Consider the following 14,934-nt stretch of genomic DNA (forward strand, 5'->3'; position numbering starts at 1 on the left):
GAAAGTACATATATTATTGGAAAAAATGTACCGTACAACCCCATTCCGAGCCATTTCACAATATAACTTTGGGCAGCCACCTTTATAGCAGGGATTTCGTTTCCTTTCTGTGGAACGCTCTCCTGTTGTCGCCGGCCAACTACAGGAATCAAGATCGTCAAACGGCGTACGTATTGTTTCTCATGATTTTGACGGTGCCCACACAGCAGTTGCAGTATACGTCGATGCTGGTCCGAAATACGACCCACTTGCCTGCCCCGGACTCAGTTACGTGATGCAGTATGCGCTGCAAACATCAAACACGAATAGTTCCCTCTTCCAGTTGGACCGCACAATGCGTTCCACGGGTAATGCTTATGGACATGGTGAGGTTCGTAAGCGATTCCTCACCTGGAAGGCGGAGGGCCGACGTGACATGTGGGAACGGCCATTTGAGATGATCGCTACTGGGGTGGTGGCCCCACGTTTTCACGAAAGCGATGTGGAGAGGTTCCGTGATACCATGGACAATCAACTTGAGGAACTCCGTTGGCAGAACCCACGAGAGTACTGCACCGACGCCGTTGAAACGGTTGCCTTCTTCAAGGAACCACTTGGTTCTCCGCGCATGGTATCGACAGCGGCCAACGGGCGCTGCGACGGGAAGGCGCTTTTGAATCACTAGGCAACCCATTTTCATCCCAGAAAAGTGACTATCGCCGCAGTAAACGTACAACACGACGCGCTACTAGCGGCGTATGAGGCGCTTCCGTTTCCCCACAGTGCCGAAGCTCCGCACCATGCGGCGAGCCCTGCATCAACCCTTTCCCATAAAGGCGAAGCCCAACAGTTCCACCCCGGTCGCCACGAAGTGATCTATGAGGACCGTGCCAAAGTTATGGGAACTCTACCGGATATGAACGAGGACGTGATCGCGGCTATAGCGGTACCAACTTATGGTTGCGACGAGGATGTAAAAAAGTATGTGTTAGCGCTGGTAACGTACGAAATTTATCAAGTCACTGTTGAACGGACAACGCCAGTCGGTGCAAATCCGGTGAAGGGCGTGAAGGCGTTCTACCGTCCGTATGCGTCTACCGGTCTTATTGGGTGTACGCTTCGTGGCTCACCTGATGAGATGGACGGTCTCCTACACCTAGCGGTTGAGAGTCTTCCAATTAGTGTGTCAGAGGCTGACGTAAAATTAGGTCGCACCCGCGCAATAGCTTCCTTCAAGCGCGCCCACTTGGAGACGATGGGTGATTACTGTGACTTTATCGGTACGTCATACTTTGATCAAAAGGGACTCATTGAAGAAATTGGAAAAGTAACAGTGGCGGATTTAGAGGTGACGCTGAACGCAACTGCCTCGGTTGCGCCCGCTGTGTACGTGATCGGCTCAACCTTTACATTTCCGAAACTGCGCAGCCTCAAAAGGGTAAAGCAGTCTGACTATTATAACTTTATTGGACGATTTGGCGGGTGACATTAAAGTGTCACAAAGGAAGAATCTCAAGGGCTTCAGCTTACTTGTTTATTTTTTCTCACATTGAAAGCGACCAGTGGTCCACGCTTGATGAATTATTGTTTTCTTGGGCGCGTTCGATTTAACCGTCCACCCTTATTTGTTCACTCAATTTTCATGCGACTTGGATCGCCGTAGTTGTTGACTCCTTCCTCTGGCCGTCGGTTCGTTAGTACGCACAATGTCCAAGTGACTGTTTGTCTAACTAAGTTCAAATCTCTCAGTTATGGATACAAGCAAACACTTTGGTGAATCCTGTTGTATATATTTTTTGGCTCGGTATAATCACTAGTTTATTTACATCTTTCGCATCGGCAAACTTACCGTCTCCCCCCATCTGTATATAAAGATAAACATGTGTCGACATATTTCGACATATATATTATATATTTTTCCCAAGTGTGTATTCCACGAATATGCGGCTTTTCTTCCCTCGTCGTCCCTTATTTTGTTGTTTGTTCCCTCCCTACTAACTACCTGTGCGTTGGTTTGATTCTTTTTCATCATTGCAGGGGCGGAGGTACTCTTCGCCCTAGGAGCCCTGGTGCTGACAGCGGAAAAAGTGAAAACTCTGTTGGCTCTTTCATGGTTGGAACAGTATTACGCGTATATACACACCGCACTCGGTGCATCGGGGAACTGTGCAGTGTCGCACCATTGTGCGTTATTTTGGAACAGAGAAGACCGGGCCCTTCCTTCGGTATTAGGAGCCAAAGTAGAGAAGACAATAGTGTACATTTTCTACCTTGCGAAGGGGCAGTGGACCTATCGTTGCGGGCGCTCTCTACGATTGAAGGTCTGCGAAATTATCGTGAGCATCGCCTTCGCCCACAGCTGCTGGTGAAGAGGGCTGAGCTGCGTCAAGCAGATGACGTTAAGACACGGTGCGACGCCTTGGGATTGCGTTATGCCGATCGCTGCATTGCCATAGCTGTCGCTCTAATATTAATTCGTAATGTTGTTCTCTTCTACTGGGTCTACTTTCTATTTGACTGGAACCTCGTGGAGCCCATCACATACCTGTTAGAGCGTGGTGCAGTGTGTCTGGGTTTCTTATGGTACGGTGCAACGAGCAGCGATGCTCGTTTTGAATCTTTCCGACAATTCCTCGTGTCCCGTCGGACGCAACGGCTTTATGCGCAGCACAACTTTAACGCTGGACACTGGAAGGAGTTGGTGGTGGAGGTGGAGGGGCTTGAAGAGCAGCTGCGCGGGCTGGAGACTGTTTGAAGCCTCCATCACATTGAAGGTTCGGAGGTGGACTGTCCTATCTTCTTCTTGCATTCTGCCTGTTGCACAACTTTAAGTTACAAAGAAAAGCTCATCGTGTGCTTCTTCATGTATCAATCTTACTTGCCTGTTTGTTTTGGTGCTGAGTCAGGTGGGAAACCTCCGACCTCTTGCTCACTGTTAGATCGTTTCGGTATTTCCTCGTTTCTTGCCAATTTTTCTTCTCTTTAATTCTATTTCACCTTACTGCAACCGCGAAAACGTTGCGCTTCCACTTACCCCTCAATCATCCTGAGAGAGTGACTGGGTGGGCGGTCGACGAGTGGTTCCTCTTTCCTCTACTGCTGTTTCAGGTTGTAATGGCCAGTGTGATGAAGATGTGTGACTAAACGGTCATGATTGAGTGCTGGAATGAAGAGGGAAAGCGAAGAGTCGTACGCTTTTTTTTTTATTGGGAAGGGGGAGCCGACGGGATATATTCACTGCCGCATCGTTGTTCGTAACCTTTCCCTTCGTTGCTGGCTTTACAGTTGCAGCCGTCCCCACCAACTCACCCTAATACGATTGTGCATAGTTTCCATTGCTCTCAATGTGCTTCATTGCATTTTTCTCACCTCTATCTGTCATTAAGGAAGAAACAAAAAGAAGAAGCGCAAGAGCAACTGCACGGTTAGGTAAGTTTTCCAACCGGTCAACTCGTAGAGGGAAGTACCGTCAGGAACGCAAGGTAGTTCACTACCTGTCGATTGCAGCACCTCTCTACGTCAGAAGTTAGTATATTTGAGCTCTGTGAGTATATATTAAATTTTTGTTGGAGCAAAGTTCTTTTGTGTAGCGTAGAAATGGATGCGGAAGAGTACCTGCATATGAAGGAGCGGGAGATGATGGAAGAATATGGCGCAGTGATTTTGTCGCAACGCAACGAGATTGAACAGCTTCAGCGGCGGTGCAGCGAACTGCTGCATGAACGGAGTTTCATGAGGGCATCTGTGGCGGAGGATGTGCGTCAATTCTGTGTGGGGCACTTACAGAGGCAGCAGGCACAGCAGCAACGAGCATCGGGCCGGTTAGCAACTTCCAGTGCCTGCGTACAATCCATTCCTGTACTGCACTTACTGCAGTTTCTCCACCAGTACACATCAGGGGTTGTTCCGGTAATGGAGACGGAGAAACGCAAGCGCCCACGTGAAACCGGAACCGGTGGGATATGCCCCAATACACCACATCAGCAGAGACTCGTGCAGCGGATGATAACTCGGCGGCGCTTGTGCATACGGGAAGGTGATAGTGAGGAGTCTCTCCAGGGTATTGAAGTGCAATCGGCCGAACAACCCATCTGTGCGGATCAAGTTCATTGACTCTCTCGTTCAAGTAGAAGCTGAGAAGTATTTGAAGGGAAGGGAATAGACGCGCATATTAAAGCTGCGCTCTCTTTCATTTCCATTTTTCCTTTGGTGATTGCCACCTGCAGGTTGCTAAGCAACAACCGAGAAATGAGAGGGAAAGGGATGGGAAAGGAACGAAAGGAAAGGAAAAGAAAAGGAGGTGGGAAAAAGGCAGAGTTGAAGTCAAGTGAAGAGAACAGAACGTGAAGTGAAGGAGGATTGAGAGTGTAAAGGATGCTTCATCCCTCTGTTTGGTCAGATGCCGCTGTGAAGGTATTGGTGATTAGAGAGGGATGAGTAAATGTACGCAGAGGAAGAAGGGTTTACCAGTGAGGGGAGCATTATCAAATAGTATGTATGTATACACGTATGCATATGTATTATACACGCAAGAGGAAAGGTGAGGGTTTAAGTTGTGTGGAAACAGAGGAAAGAAAAACAGTAGAAGCGTACTAAGGGGGAAAAAGTGCAAGAGCAATCTGATCGCATTCTTTTCTGTGTGTATGTGTGCCTACATTTCAGAGTTACCTCCAACTTCTACGTTTGTATTCTCGATTCAGTTGGGTTTGCATACAGGACTCTGCTTTGGAGGCAGCGATCACCGATCATAATGTCCATTACTTTGTTTGTTGACTTTATTTATTTTATTTTTCGTTTCCTCTCAACACACCACTGTAACCTTTCTTTCACGTGGGGTCGGCGCGACGATCTCCGCTTTGACACGGCTCCCGTTCTCTCTTCACAGGCGCGCGGAAGGATAGAGGCCGAGTTTAAACAAAAACCTCTTTTATTAATATCATGATGAAAAGGGGGGGGCGACGCGAGATGCGCCCCAACAAGTACATAGGTATATTACTAGTTTTACAACTCAACTATTCTCTTTGCCGTATTTCGACTGATTTTTTTATTCATAACACTGCCTGACTAATCTACCCACCACTGTCAACTTCTCCTTTCGCGCTGCATGATGGGCTAGTTATACATAATAGTGCCGAAAAGCGGTGGGCAACATGTCTTGCGGTGGCGCATGGGAGGCGCTCATTGACAGAGCTGCGATGGAGGTGTCAAAGTTCCTTTCCGCAACAAAAGATGCATTTCATCAGGACTCCCCTACCGCTGAGTGGATGCTCAATTTGCTAGACGACAATGCCCTGAGGGATGTTGTCATGGAGCGCAATTTTAACGCCCTTTGCGGAATGGTGGGCTGCGCAGCTATGCCACCAGCTGCGGTGGGAAGGGTTGAGGGGCAACTGCGGCAGGAGGCGATAGGGACGGGAAAAAATATATTGAATAGAAACGATGAAGAAGACACCGTCTCGGATGGTGAGGATGATGGTGGTGACGCTGCCGATGCGTTCCGTCGGTACGAAAAGTATCGCGAACAGATTTGCGCGGGCAGGGAAGCGGCAACGGCGTTGAGTGGCGTCGACATGACCAAGTGTTTCTGCTCTCCCGATTGCGCGGAGCAGTTTGCCGCGATGCTGGCTAAGGTGCCGAGGACATTAGTGTACTCTCGGGAGGGTTTAGTTAATTCCGTCGGTGGATTGTTTCCAAACATGCAGTTTTCCGTGTTGCAGCAGTTAGCGGGAGCGGAGGCCACGGTGGTGCCTGATATACGAGAAAAGGAGGTTGTTGAGGGTCAAGAAAAGAAACTTGACCTGCCTATTCCCTCCATCGGGAATGAAGAAAATAAAGACCACAAAGTGAAGCTGAGGGAACTGCTGGAGAGCATTCAGGCGGTTCAGCCCGTATGGAGTCGGGGTGTGCAGGAGGTCCGGCCTTTTGACACACGAAAGGGAACTATGCAGAAAATGCCTATTCCACTGATGGTTTACGACTGGCTGGGAACCGTATCGACGGATAAAACAAAGTCCATTTTTGCTAGCGTATGCTATAGCAACACGAGGAAAAGCGATAGATTCCCATGCGTTGGCGGTGGACGTTCTACAAACTTGTTTGTCCGTTGTATGCAACCCGTCTTGGATGCATGCATTCGGAAAGGAAAGGAACTGTCTGAAGGGCGAGCTGCCGACGAGGGATGTGCCGAAAACCCTTGCGTGGACCCCGCACTTCAACACCAGCGGCTAACACTCTTTGTCCGGCATGTGTTTTCCGGCGAAACATCAGCAACACTCTCACGGTTGTTGATGTACGATCAGGCCACGCTGGAACGTGCGTGGGGTGCTTGGAACTCCACAGGCCTCCTCGCAAGTCTTAGTTTTCCTTCGGCGGTACCCGGTGATTTCACCTGCGGTGGGGGGTCTCCAGCGAGGATTTATCTTGCCGTTGTTTTGACAGCAGCAGCGGCGTTATGTGCCCCTGCCATTTGGGTGGAGTGGCTTCAGGAAGACAACGGTCTTGCTGAAGTGTTGGAGGCTTTGGGATGCACAAGTGATGACTTCATTGCATGCGTCCGCGCGTTGGTAGTCGAATGATAACCGCCGACAGTTGTGACGACTAAGGGAAGAAAAAGGTTATGGGACTGATGGAGGTATGATGTTGTGTGCATAGTCAAAGGTGCTGTAACTCGTCTGTGCATTTGTTCGCCGAACAACAAAACCGTACGCTCTCCTCTATGGTATTCTGTTATTACTGAAACCCCATGAAGTGACCACTTTGCAATATTAGGCATGGTTCCTCTTCGAATTTTTCCTCTTGCGCTTGGTAGTGTACGCGTGTTCATGCTTCGACTATTATCTACGGATGCATCTTATTTTTTTGTTTCGCTCATTCTATTTTCCCCCTTTTTTTGTGTACGTTTTTTTCATGTATGTATATTCCGAGAGATATCGGGGAAGCGCCACGTATATCAAAGAAGGGGCGACATCTGAAGGGATCAAACAGATTTGAAGCTACGGAAGGAATACGTTTTAACAAAAAAAAGAGTGATAAGACTGAAGGGGTGATTAACAACAACTGTATAAAAAAAAGGTACATAGTACATTGTCCGTGTTATACACGAGGACGAATAGATAAATAAATATATACTTGTTTGTTTGCACTCGAAAAGGTCCAACATATGTTCCACAACAGTTACCAGTCGGGGTTTCTTTCCATTCTCTACAGCATTGGATCCCGTCCTCTGCAAATATGGGATACAAAAGTACGTAATGGCCACGTCAAACGCATTACCGATGAGGATATTCAATCGTCTGTCCTTGAGGTGGTTGGAAACAATGTGAGCACATGTTACATTACTTGCCCAGTGGATCCCAAGAAAACACTTGGTATTAAGCTTCCTTTCCTCGTGATGATCATCAAGAATCTCAAGAGATATTTCTCTTTCGAGGTGACGATTCTCGATGACAAGGGCATTCGTCGTCGCTTCCGTGCCTCCAATTACCAAACAACAACACGGGTGAAGCCGTTTACCTGCACGATGCCGATGCGTTTGGATGAGGGGTGGAATCAGATTCAATTCAACTTAGCGGACTTCACGCGGCGTGCGTACGGTACGAATTATCTCGAAACGCTACGCGTGCAACTTCATGCGAACTGCCGCGTTCGCCGGTTGTACTTCAGTGACCGCCTCTACTCTGAGGAGGAGCTGCCACCGGAGTTTAAGTTGTTCCTCCCTATTGCACAGCAGCAGCAACAGCAACAGCAACAACAGCAACAGCAGCAACACATGCAGAAACAAGCGCCTCCTGAACCTCAACAGCAACAACATCACCAACAACAACAGGTGCATTCGGAGGCTCACCAACAGCAACAAGCGCCCCCGGAAGCTCAACATCAACAGGCGCATTCGGAGGCTCACCAACAGCAACAGTACCAACAGCAAGTGCAGCACTCACAGTTTCAAGATGCCGCACCACCGTCCCAACAGCAGACACATGAGGAAATGCCTCAGGGTGAAGAGGAGGAACAGCAGCAACAAACGTCACCAGTAGAGGGCGCTTAGAGGGGAACATATAAAAATGGTGCGCAGACTGTTTTTTTTTGTGTGTGTGTGTGTTTATGCGCTCGCGTGCGAGTTTCTGTGTGTGTGTGTGTGTGCGTGGAGGGAGAGATTTTTGGCGCTTCCTCATTGTTGTGTAGGCTGTGGCCGTTATTTATGGAGTGCGTTTCTGCTCCTATGTTCTTTCTTCGGTTGTTTGTTTGTTTTCGTTTTTGTTCCTCTTTTTTTCCTTCTCTCTCTACACGCACAATCTATCACTTTTACACATGCCTATACGCATGTTCTCATACCCGCACTTACAGGCAAACGAAAATAAACTAAATTCGTAAGGTGCGGCATCTAGAAGCGTTTTGTTTTCGAAAATGAAACAAACGCAGAAATAAGAAAAATGAAGAAAGAAGGTATGTAACTGTGCATGAAACAGAAGTGGAACGCGTCACACAATCACATGGAAGAGGTAGAGGAGTGAAAAGTGATTTTTTTAAAAAAAAAGAAAGGAGAGAAGAAAATAACTGTACATCTGAAATAGATGATAGAGAGAAAGAAAGAAAGAAAGAGGAAATACGAACATAAAGACCGCGTCAGATGTTGAGTGCACACCTATGTCTGTGGGTGGAAGAGGGAAATCGAATTGAAGGGTTTCAGGTAATGCAATTGTGATCTCTCGTCCGAATTTTTCTCATTCTCATCTTCTCTTCAATCCTTTTCTACATTATTCGAAGCAGGTATCTTTCTTTAATTCTGTTTGTAGACGTGTGCGAACTCTCCCCCCTTTATTTTGCTCTAAATGTTGGGTTTATTTCCTCTTTAAGTCCGTTTGTCCTCCTCTTTTCAACCTTTTCATTTCATGACTGCATCACAACTCGCGCAATGAATGAATGCATGATGAAACTAATTGAGCAGAAGGGAAGGATGGTTAAGTATCCCATCTTTTTTATTTTTCGGTCATGATTCTTTCCTTTCCTTCCCGTTCTGCTTCGTTCGAGGTTTGACGGATGAGTGAGAAGGTGCTGAAAAGACCCAGGGTTGATGAAACGCTTTTATGGGAAACCTATTTTTTTTTTTATTTCTTCTCAGTTAAACCGAGAAGGAATAAAAAACTTGTGACGAGTCAGCGGACGGAAGGGATTGGTGTATGTAGCGTTGTCCACTCCTTGTGTGGGAGCAATTAGACATAACCGTAACACCACTACTTACACCAATCCCGTCCGTACAAATGCACATACACACACATACACACTCACTCACATTATGATCCCATAATAAATGTATAAGATGGAAGTTATTTGTGTGTCAGATGTGGGTGTTGTCGTATATATGTATAATCCAAACTTGGGCAAAAGGGCAAAGGGGGGAGAGGAGGGAGAGCAGGAAGAAAAGGAGGTTGACGGAAGGAAGGAATTGGCTGAAGGAGTGAATGAAGGAAATAGAAGAGAATAAACGAATCATTTATTTACATACGTGCCTGAAATGGGATTTACTTTTACCTGCATCGCATGCCATGGAACTCTCAGCCGGTGTGACCAAGTTAACAATGTGCGTTTTGTACTTGATGGGTTACCGTGCCGTCACACCGCATTTCCAACGTTTGTTCGCATTTTCTCATTTCTAGTTTTCTTTGCTTTTCCTTTACATTTTGTGAAATTGTGTCATCACCCATGATGTGTTCGCATGCATTTGTTTTCTTTCTATCTATCTTTAAATGATGTATATTGATGTTCCAATGTTTAAATAGTCGCCCCGCATTGGGGAATAGAGAAGAAGGGGCAGAGAAAGAAAGTGAAGGAGAAAAATGGTGGGCTACCTTGAGTCTCACCATGTATCCGCATATTGCTACTGTGAGCATGGCGGGATATTGCCTTTTTCTTCTGTTTCCACCCCAACGAAAAAAAAAAACATATGCTCCTTCTATTTCTCTTTTTTTCCCTTTGCTTCTTGTTTTTCTTGTTGACGCGTTCCTAGACGAATCGGCTTGAATTGGACGGCTGCAGCGCAGCTTTTTAAATCGAGTAATAATAATTATATATATATATACTACTTTTCAGCTATTAGGACACGATATACGAGGTAGCAAAATTAAATAAAATTTACAGCCTACACAAACGCATCTAACTCGCCATTGCCACCTTCTAAGGGTGAAGAGGGGGAGCGATCGTTTGCACATTTTTCAGTTAATCATTACACAGATCATAGAGAAGCTACAGGCTAGATAGAATTTATTATCATAGTCATACGCCTCTTTGTCTTCTTTGCCAACCGCTGGCAACAAAGAGGCTTATTGAAAGCACATATATTCTCACATAGAAAGCGAGAGCGGAGTGTGAAGTCTCTTAGCGCGGTATACCACCAGACGTGTTAGCGCAATCGCGCGTGGAAATCAACTTCTTTTCCCGCGTTTTTGAGTTTGTGAAAATAGTAAAACACACGTAAGGTACAGTATCAATTATCCACGCGTGTGTCTGTGGCGTATTTGGCGGCGGTAAAATTTATCATTTTCAGTTTGAAGCAACGGAGAACAGGGGGGAGGGGAAATTGTAATATTTCCAACAGAGGAGCGGACTATCAATGAGCCGTGTGCCGCATCCTTCTGGGGTTGACATTTTATTCGACAGCAAATGGCATCAGTACAAAATCGGCAACTGTGCCCTCCGCTCCGTCTCAAAACTTCTCGACAAACACTTTCCATTTGATGAGAAGCGAGCTCTTGCGGCGGTGGCTAAGAAGACAGGTCAGACGACAGAGGAGGTGAAGGCCAGTTGGAATAGGCAGGCGCTTCTGGGGAAAAATATCCACGAATACATTGAGTGTAAACTGCGCGGCCTTCCACCCCCAACCTGGACACTGTTACTCAAGAAAAAGCGGAGGAAGGAAGATGTGTTCCGCCATCAGGACATCCGAGAAGGCAGCAAAAAGAAGAAAAAGGACAAGAAAAGTGATGGTGACTCCGAAGGGTCTGAGGGAAGTGATGGGAAGAAACATGCATCGCGAGGAAGCAAAAGCCTTATTGATACGCTGTTGCATGGAGAGGAGGAGGCTTATATGGTGGTAGCGGATCGTGTGGTGGAAACTATTGAGTGCAATTATGATATCATAGCCGTTGAGCAAGTTATTGCTAGCGTGCCGTGGGGAATAGCGGGGACGGTAGACCTCATCGCACGCAACAAGCGGACTGGTAGATTACTTATTGGAGATTGGAAAACAAGCGGCACTGTCGCAAGCAGCTTTCGTTTCAGTCCCTTCGAAACACCGTGCACTGGATGTCTCCTACATTTGCCCAATAGCCGGTTTCATCGTTACGCCATGCAAGTTGCCATCTATGGTGAGATCCTGAAGAATGATCAGTACTTAGAAAAGGGGTTCTTCGGCAAGAAAATAGAACCTCTGAACAAAGACATAGGGGAGATCAACTTAAGTCCTGCGATGGTCAACGAAGCCCTGGAGTACGGCATTGTTCAGATGCAGAAGAATGATGCGGGTAGTGTTTGTGTAGAATTCAAGGAGGTGAAGGAATCCACCGTTATGCCCGTAGATGCAACTGATTGCACCTTTTTGCAGCTTCTGCACAGCGTTATGCGAGGATGATGATTCGTTAAATCATATATGCGTATGTGCATATATATATATATATATAACAACGAAAGGACAATGAAGTATGAGCAAACATCAGTGGTGTAGCGATTAGGCATTTTGAAGGAAGTGTAGTGGCTGTAGTAAGGTTCTTGAAAATAGAAATACAGATGCGTGGGTATTCTCTTCCCCGTCAGCAGATAAATATAGAAAAAAACATTAAAGCTCCCCCTCTGCTCTATCGTCCGTTGGTTTTGTAGTCTCTCTATATTTTACCTTGTTATTTTGTCGTTGTACGAAGTATGAAGTGGTGCATTTCACATCACTGTTTTCTCCCCTACCCTGTTGCATACATATTCTTGTTTCTATCCTTCTCTTAACTATGTTTTCTCCCCTTTTTTTTATTTCTTTGATCTAATTCCTTCGGTTTGCGTCACAATCGTTACGAAGGGGGTGTAACGCAACCTTCCGGCTGTTCCATACGACTGCTGTAGCATAAAAAGGCGTAGGAATCTTAGGGGCATACCATAACAACGAAAAAGGGGCTGCTGTAGGGGAAGGCAAAGCGGGAGTGCAAGAAAGAAAGAAAGAAAGAAAGAAGGAGGCGAAGAAAAAAATAAAATAAAGGAATCAAAACTGCTTAAGAGACCCTGGTAGTGGCTTCGCAACATAAACAAACGCACCTTTATTTTTTTACATTGGAGTTATTAGGGGAAGTTGTTATTGTACGTGGGCGAAGCGCGTGCATACTTGTGCGAATTTTGTCTTCATTTTTTGTTTCAGTTATTTTTTTCTTTTTGTGACTAAATTACTTCGTTTTATTTGTTTTCCAGCTCACCAGGATACCTGCTGACGGTATTTATTAAATTTGTCTTCACTGCACGATATTAGTAATATTGTGATTGTTATTGTTATTAACGTTATTATCGGATCTGGTTACTGAACCGGTGTCTGCGCACAAGGACCAGTCACCTCTTGGTTCTCCGTTCCATTCGCTTTGCGCACTATACTTCCAACCGGAGAGAAGTTCCCCGAAAAAAAAAGAAAATTAATTTAAATTAAATTAAAAAACGGAAATGGGGGGAAGTTATTCCACGGTTAAAACGCAGCGGGAGTTGAGGAATGCTGACTTGAAGGTCTCACCTAAGTCTCCAAATTCATTTGGAAGAGGCGATGTGCGACCAACTCCATCAAAGGCACTCCCGAGTGCCGCAAGAGGTACGTTGCCTACACGCGTTGCTCAGGTTAAAGTCCAGCGAGAGCAGGGGCAAGATGAGGGCGCATCGCGAGCACAGGAGTCATCATTTCAGGCTTTGCCTCATCTTCCTACTTCACGGAGCCAATCCTTTTCGAATGTAGCACAAAAGTGTGGTCCGCTATCGGGTACACCAAATACGCCATCAACGTCGTTGTACCGAAGCAACATTCTGTCACCTTCTTCCACCACAGTAAATGGTGGTGTGTTCGGTTCTCCCTCGACCACCGCCATACCGACGCGTTCATCACCCTCTCAGACGCAATACTTGGAAATCAGTGGTTATCCAGTGGGATTGGAGAACTATGGTAACACCTGTTACTTCAATGCAGTGCTGCAGTTGCTTTACCACTGTTCTCCACTGCGCATGCGTATGCTAGAGCTTAATGCGATATACGAGAAGAAAAAGGGCAGTTCGCGGTTCGATAGTAGCACCATACTTGCGCTCACAGCAGACCTTTTTGCGAAGATGCATAAAGTGAACAATAACAAGAAGCGGCAAAAGGGTGTCCCGACACCGCGGGGTTTGCTCAACAGAGTGCGGCAGCTCAACTCTATGTTCAACAACAATCATCAACACGATGCACATGAGTTTGCCATGTTTCTCCTGAACGAACTTGTTGAGACTGAGTCTCATTTGATGTCTGACGAAAGGAATCGGACACTCTTCATGCGGGATGAGGGAAAAGAATCGAAGACATCACAATGGTTTTCTTCCCTCTGGTCTCGTCGACAGAAAGAAACCAAAAAAGGTGCGGAAAGATCACAATCCGATGTGAAGGAAGCAAATGAGTCATGCACAACGGTGGACTGTCTTGAACTCCCGCGAATCTTTAGCGAGGGTGAGGTGTGTGCCATGAAACTCCCTTCATTGACGAGGTTGAAGAGCAGTGACTTTTCAGACGGGGTTGGTGGCACAAGTTTGTACTCCACTTCTGGTTGGGATTGGGGCGCTCCACCTTCTCTGGAAAAGATTTTAACTGGTCAGTTTGTATCGCTTACGGGATGCTGCGAGTGTGAGAATGTGTCCGTTACCCGTGAGGCGTTCATTGATATTGGCCTGAATGTCGTGCAGGGTTCATCGCTGCGTCGGTGCGTGGAAGAGTTGAGTGTCACGGAGGTTTTTGATGGAGAAAACAAAATGAATTGTGAGCGGTGCGGAAAAAAAGTTGCAGCACGGCGTGCCATGTGGATTAATCGGCTGCCTGAATATGCTTTGTTGGTGCACCTCAAGCGCTTTCACTACGACGAGAAGACTGGAAAAATGAGAAAACGAAGCGAGCACATCGCCCTCCCGCGGGAGATTGATGTTGTGGAATATGAACCATGTGGAGAAAAGTGCAATGAAGCGGCTGGTGATGGATCATTTTGTTGCGAAGAGGACACCTCTGGACCGGAATTCCGCCGCCCCTTGACATCTTCTCCCGTACAATCGACATTAGCAGGGATCGCATCTTCAAATGATGCGGGTTGTAGTAACAGCTGCATTGGCTCCAGCTGCGGTGATATCAATAGTACAACCACTACGTCTGAGCCACATTTTCGGCTGCTTCAGAAGTTGCATGTCATGCCGCGTTGCAAAGGCCGCTTTGCTTTAAGTGGTTTCGTCGCCCACCGTGGAAGCGGACTCAGCTCTGGGCATTATTTTACATGTGTTCGTCATGAAAGTGCGTGGCGCTGCTTCGATGACAACAACGTGACGGAACTAACGGACCGCGAGATGCAGCGTTTCTGGGGCACGCCAGTGGATTTGGGCGAAGTTGTCACCACCACCACGGCATATTTGCTTCTGTACGAGCGAGTTGCGTAAATATATATACATTTTTTCTTGTGGGTAGTGCCGCCCCATCCGCCCATGCACATATACACACACACACACATATATATATATATATATATATATGTACGTACATGCAGATAAAGGAGTGTTAGTGTGGAGTAATTGGTGTAACATGGGTTGCTCAACAAAAGAATAATAGTGAGAGAATAAGTAAAGCAAGCGGGAAGTTGTATTATTAGTTTTTTGCAGTTGTCGCTCGATGTCTTCTTATTTTCTTTTCATTTACCTCCATCGCTTATCCTTTTTCGTTTC

The 14,934-nt window shown here is 46.5% G+C and overlaps 7 protein-coding genes and 1 pseudogene across 7 annotated transcripts, besides 11 other annotated features; all 8 read left to right on the forward strand.

Annotated features, from left to right (window-relative positions):
* The first annotated feature begins 25 nt into the window (after positions 1 to 25).
* Positions 26 to 1,465, forward strand: Tb10.70.5620 (annotated as a pseudogene).
* A 624-nt stretch (positions 1,466 to 2,089) lies between these two features.
* Tb10.70.5600 (hypothetical protein, conserved) lies at positions 2,090 to 2,734 on the forward strand (the record flags this gene model as incomplete). Its single annotated transcript, XM_817376.1, has 1 exon — positions 2,090 to 2,734. The coding sequence occupies one exon, from the start codon at positions 2,090 to 2,092 to the stop codon at positions 2,732 to 2,734; it is 645 nt and encodes a 214-aa protein (XP_822469.1).
* An 842-nt stretch (positions 2,735 to 3,576) lies between these two features.
* Positions 3,577 to 4,092, forward strand: Tb10.70.5590 (hypothetical protein, conserved; the record flags this gene model as incomplete). Its single annotated transcript, XM_817377.1, has 1 exon — positions 3,577 to 4,092. One exon carries the CDS (start codon positions 3,577 to 3,579, stop codon positions 4,090 to 4,092), a length of 516 nt encoding a protein of 171 aa, XP_822470.1.
* A 142-nt stretch (positions 4,093 to 4,234) lies between these two features.
* Positions 4,235 to 4,274: a sequence feature (GA-rich).
* A 455-nt stretch (positions 4,275 to 4,729) lies between these two features.
* Tb10.70.5580 (hypothetical protein) lies at positions 4,730 to 4,921 on the forward strand (the record flags this gene model as incomplete). Its single annotated transcript, XM_817378.1, has 1 exon — positions 4,730 to 4,921. One exon carries the CDS (start codon positions 4,730 to 4,732, stop codon positions 4,919 to 4,921), a length of 192 nt encoding a protein of 63 aa, XP_822471.1.
* Positions 4,922 to 5,129: 208 nt separating this feature from the next.
* On the forward strand, positions 5,130 to 6,554 carry Tb10.70.5570 (hypothetical protein, conserved; the record flags this gene model as incomplete). The annotated part of the gene is made up of 1 exon (XM_817379.1): positions 5,130 to 6,554. One exon carries the CDS (start codon positions 5,130 to 5,132, stop codon positions 6,552 to 6,554), a length of 1,425 nt encoding a protein of 474 aa, XP_822472.1.
* Positions 6,555 to 7,138: 584 nt separating this feature from the next.
* Positions 7,139 to 8,023, forward strand: Tb10.70.5560 (hypothetical protein, conserved; the record flags this gene model as incomplete). The annotated part of the gene is made up of 1 exon (XM_817380.1): positions 7,139 to 8,023. One exon carries the CDS (start codon positions 7,139 to 7,141, stop codon positions 8,021 to 8,023), a length of 885 nt encoding a protein of 294 aa, XP_822473.1.
* Positions 7,703 to 7,746: a microsatellite.
* Positions 8,024 to 8,062: 39 nt separating the features above from the next.
* Positions 8,063 to 8,122: a microsatellite.
* A 432-nt stretch (positions 8,123 to 8,554) lies between these two features.
* Positions 8,555 to 8,577: a microsatellite.
* Positions 8,578 to 9,232: 655 nt separating this feature from the next.
* Positions 9,233 to 9,269: a microsatellite.
* Positions 9,270 to 9,367: 98 nt separating this feature from the next.
* Positions 9,368 to 9,446: a sequence feature (GA-rich).
* A 584-nt stretch (positions 9,447 to 10,030) lies between these two features.
* Positions 10,031 to 10,054: a sequence feature (AT_rich).
* Positions 10,055 to 10,585: 531 nt separating this feature from the next.
* On the forward strand, positions 10,586 to 11,602 carry Tb10.70.5550 (hypothetical protein, conserved; the record flags this gene model as incomplete). The annotated part of the gene is made up of 1 exon (XM_817381.1): positions 10,586 to 11,602. The coding sequence occupies one exon, from the start codon at positions 10,586 to 10,588 to the stop codon at positions 11,600 to 11,602; it is 1,017 nt and encodes a 338-aa protein (XP_822474.1).
* Positions 11,603 to 11,616: 14 nt separating this feature from the next.
* Positions 11,617 to 11,651: a microsatellite.
* A 511-nt stretch (positions 11,652 to 12,162) lies between these two features.
* Positions 12,163 to 12,208: a sequence feature (GA-rich).
* A 413-nt stretch (positions 12,209 to 12,621) lies between these two features.
* Positions 12,622 to 12,658: a sequence feature (AT_rich).
* A 5-nt stretch (positions 12,659 to 12,663) lies between these two features.
* Tb10.70.5540 (ubiquitin carboxyl-terminal hydrolase, putative) lies at positions 12,664 to 14,652 on the forward strand (the record flags this gene model as incomplete). Its single annotated transcript, XM_817382.1, has 1 exon — positions 12,664 to 14,652. The coding sequence occupies one exon, from the start codon at positions 12,664 to 12,666 to the stop codon at positions 14,650 to 14,652; it is 1,989 nt and encodes a 662-aa protein (XP_822475.1).
* Positions 14,653 to 14,697: 45 nt separating this feature from the next.
* Positions 14,698 to 14,762: a microsatellite.
* The last annotated feature ends 172 nt before the right edge of the window (positions 14,763 to 14,934 follow it).

The sequence above is a fragment of the Trypanosoma brucei genome, chromosome 10 (assembly GCF_000002445.2).
Source record: "Trypanosoma brucei brucei TREU927 chromosome 10, whole genome shotgun sequence".
NCBI lineage: Eukaryota > Euglenozoa > Kinetoplastea > Trypanosomatida > Trypanosomatidae > Trypanosoma > Trypanosoma brucei.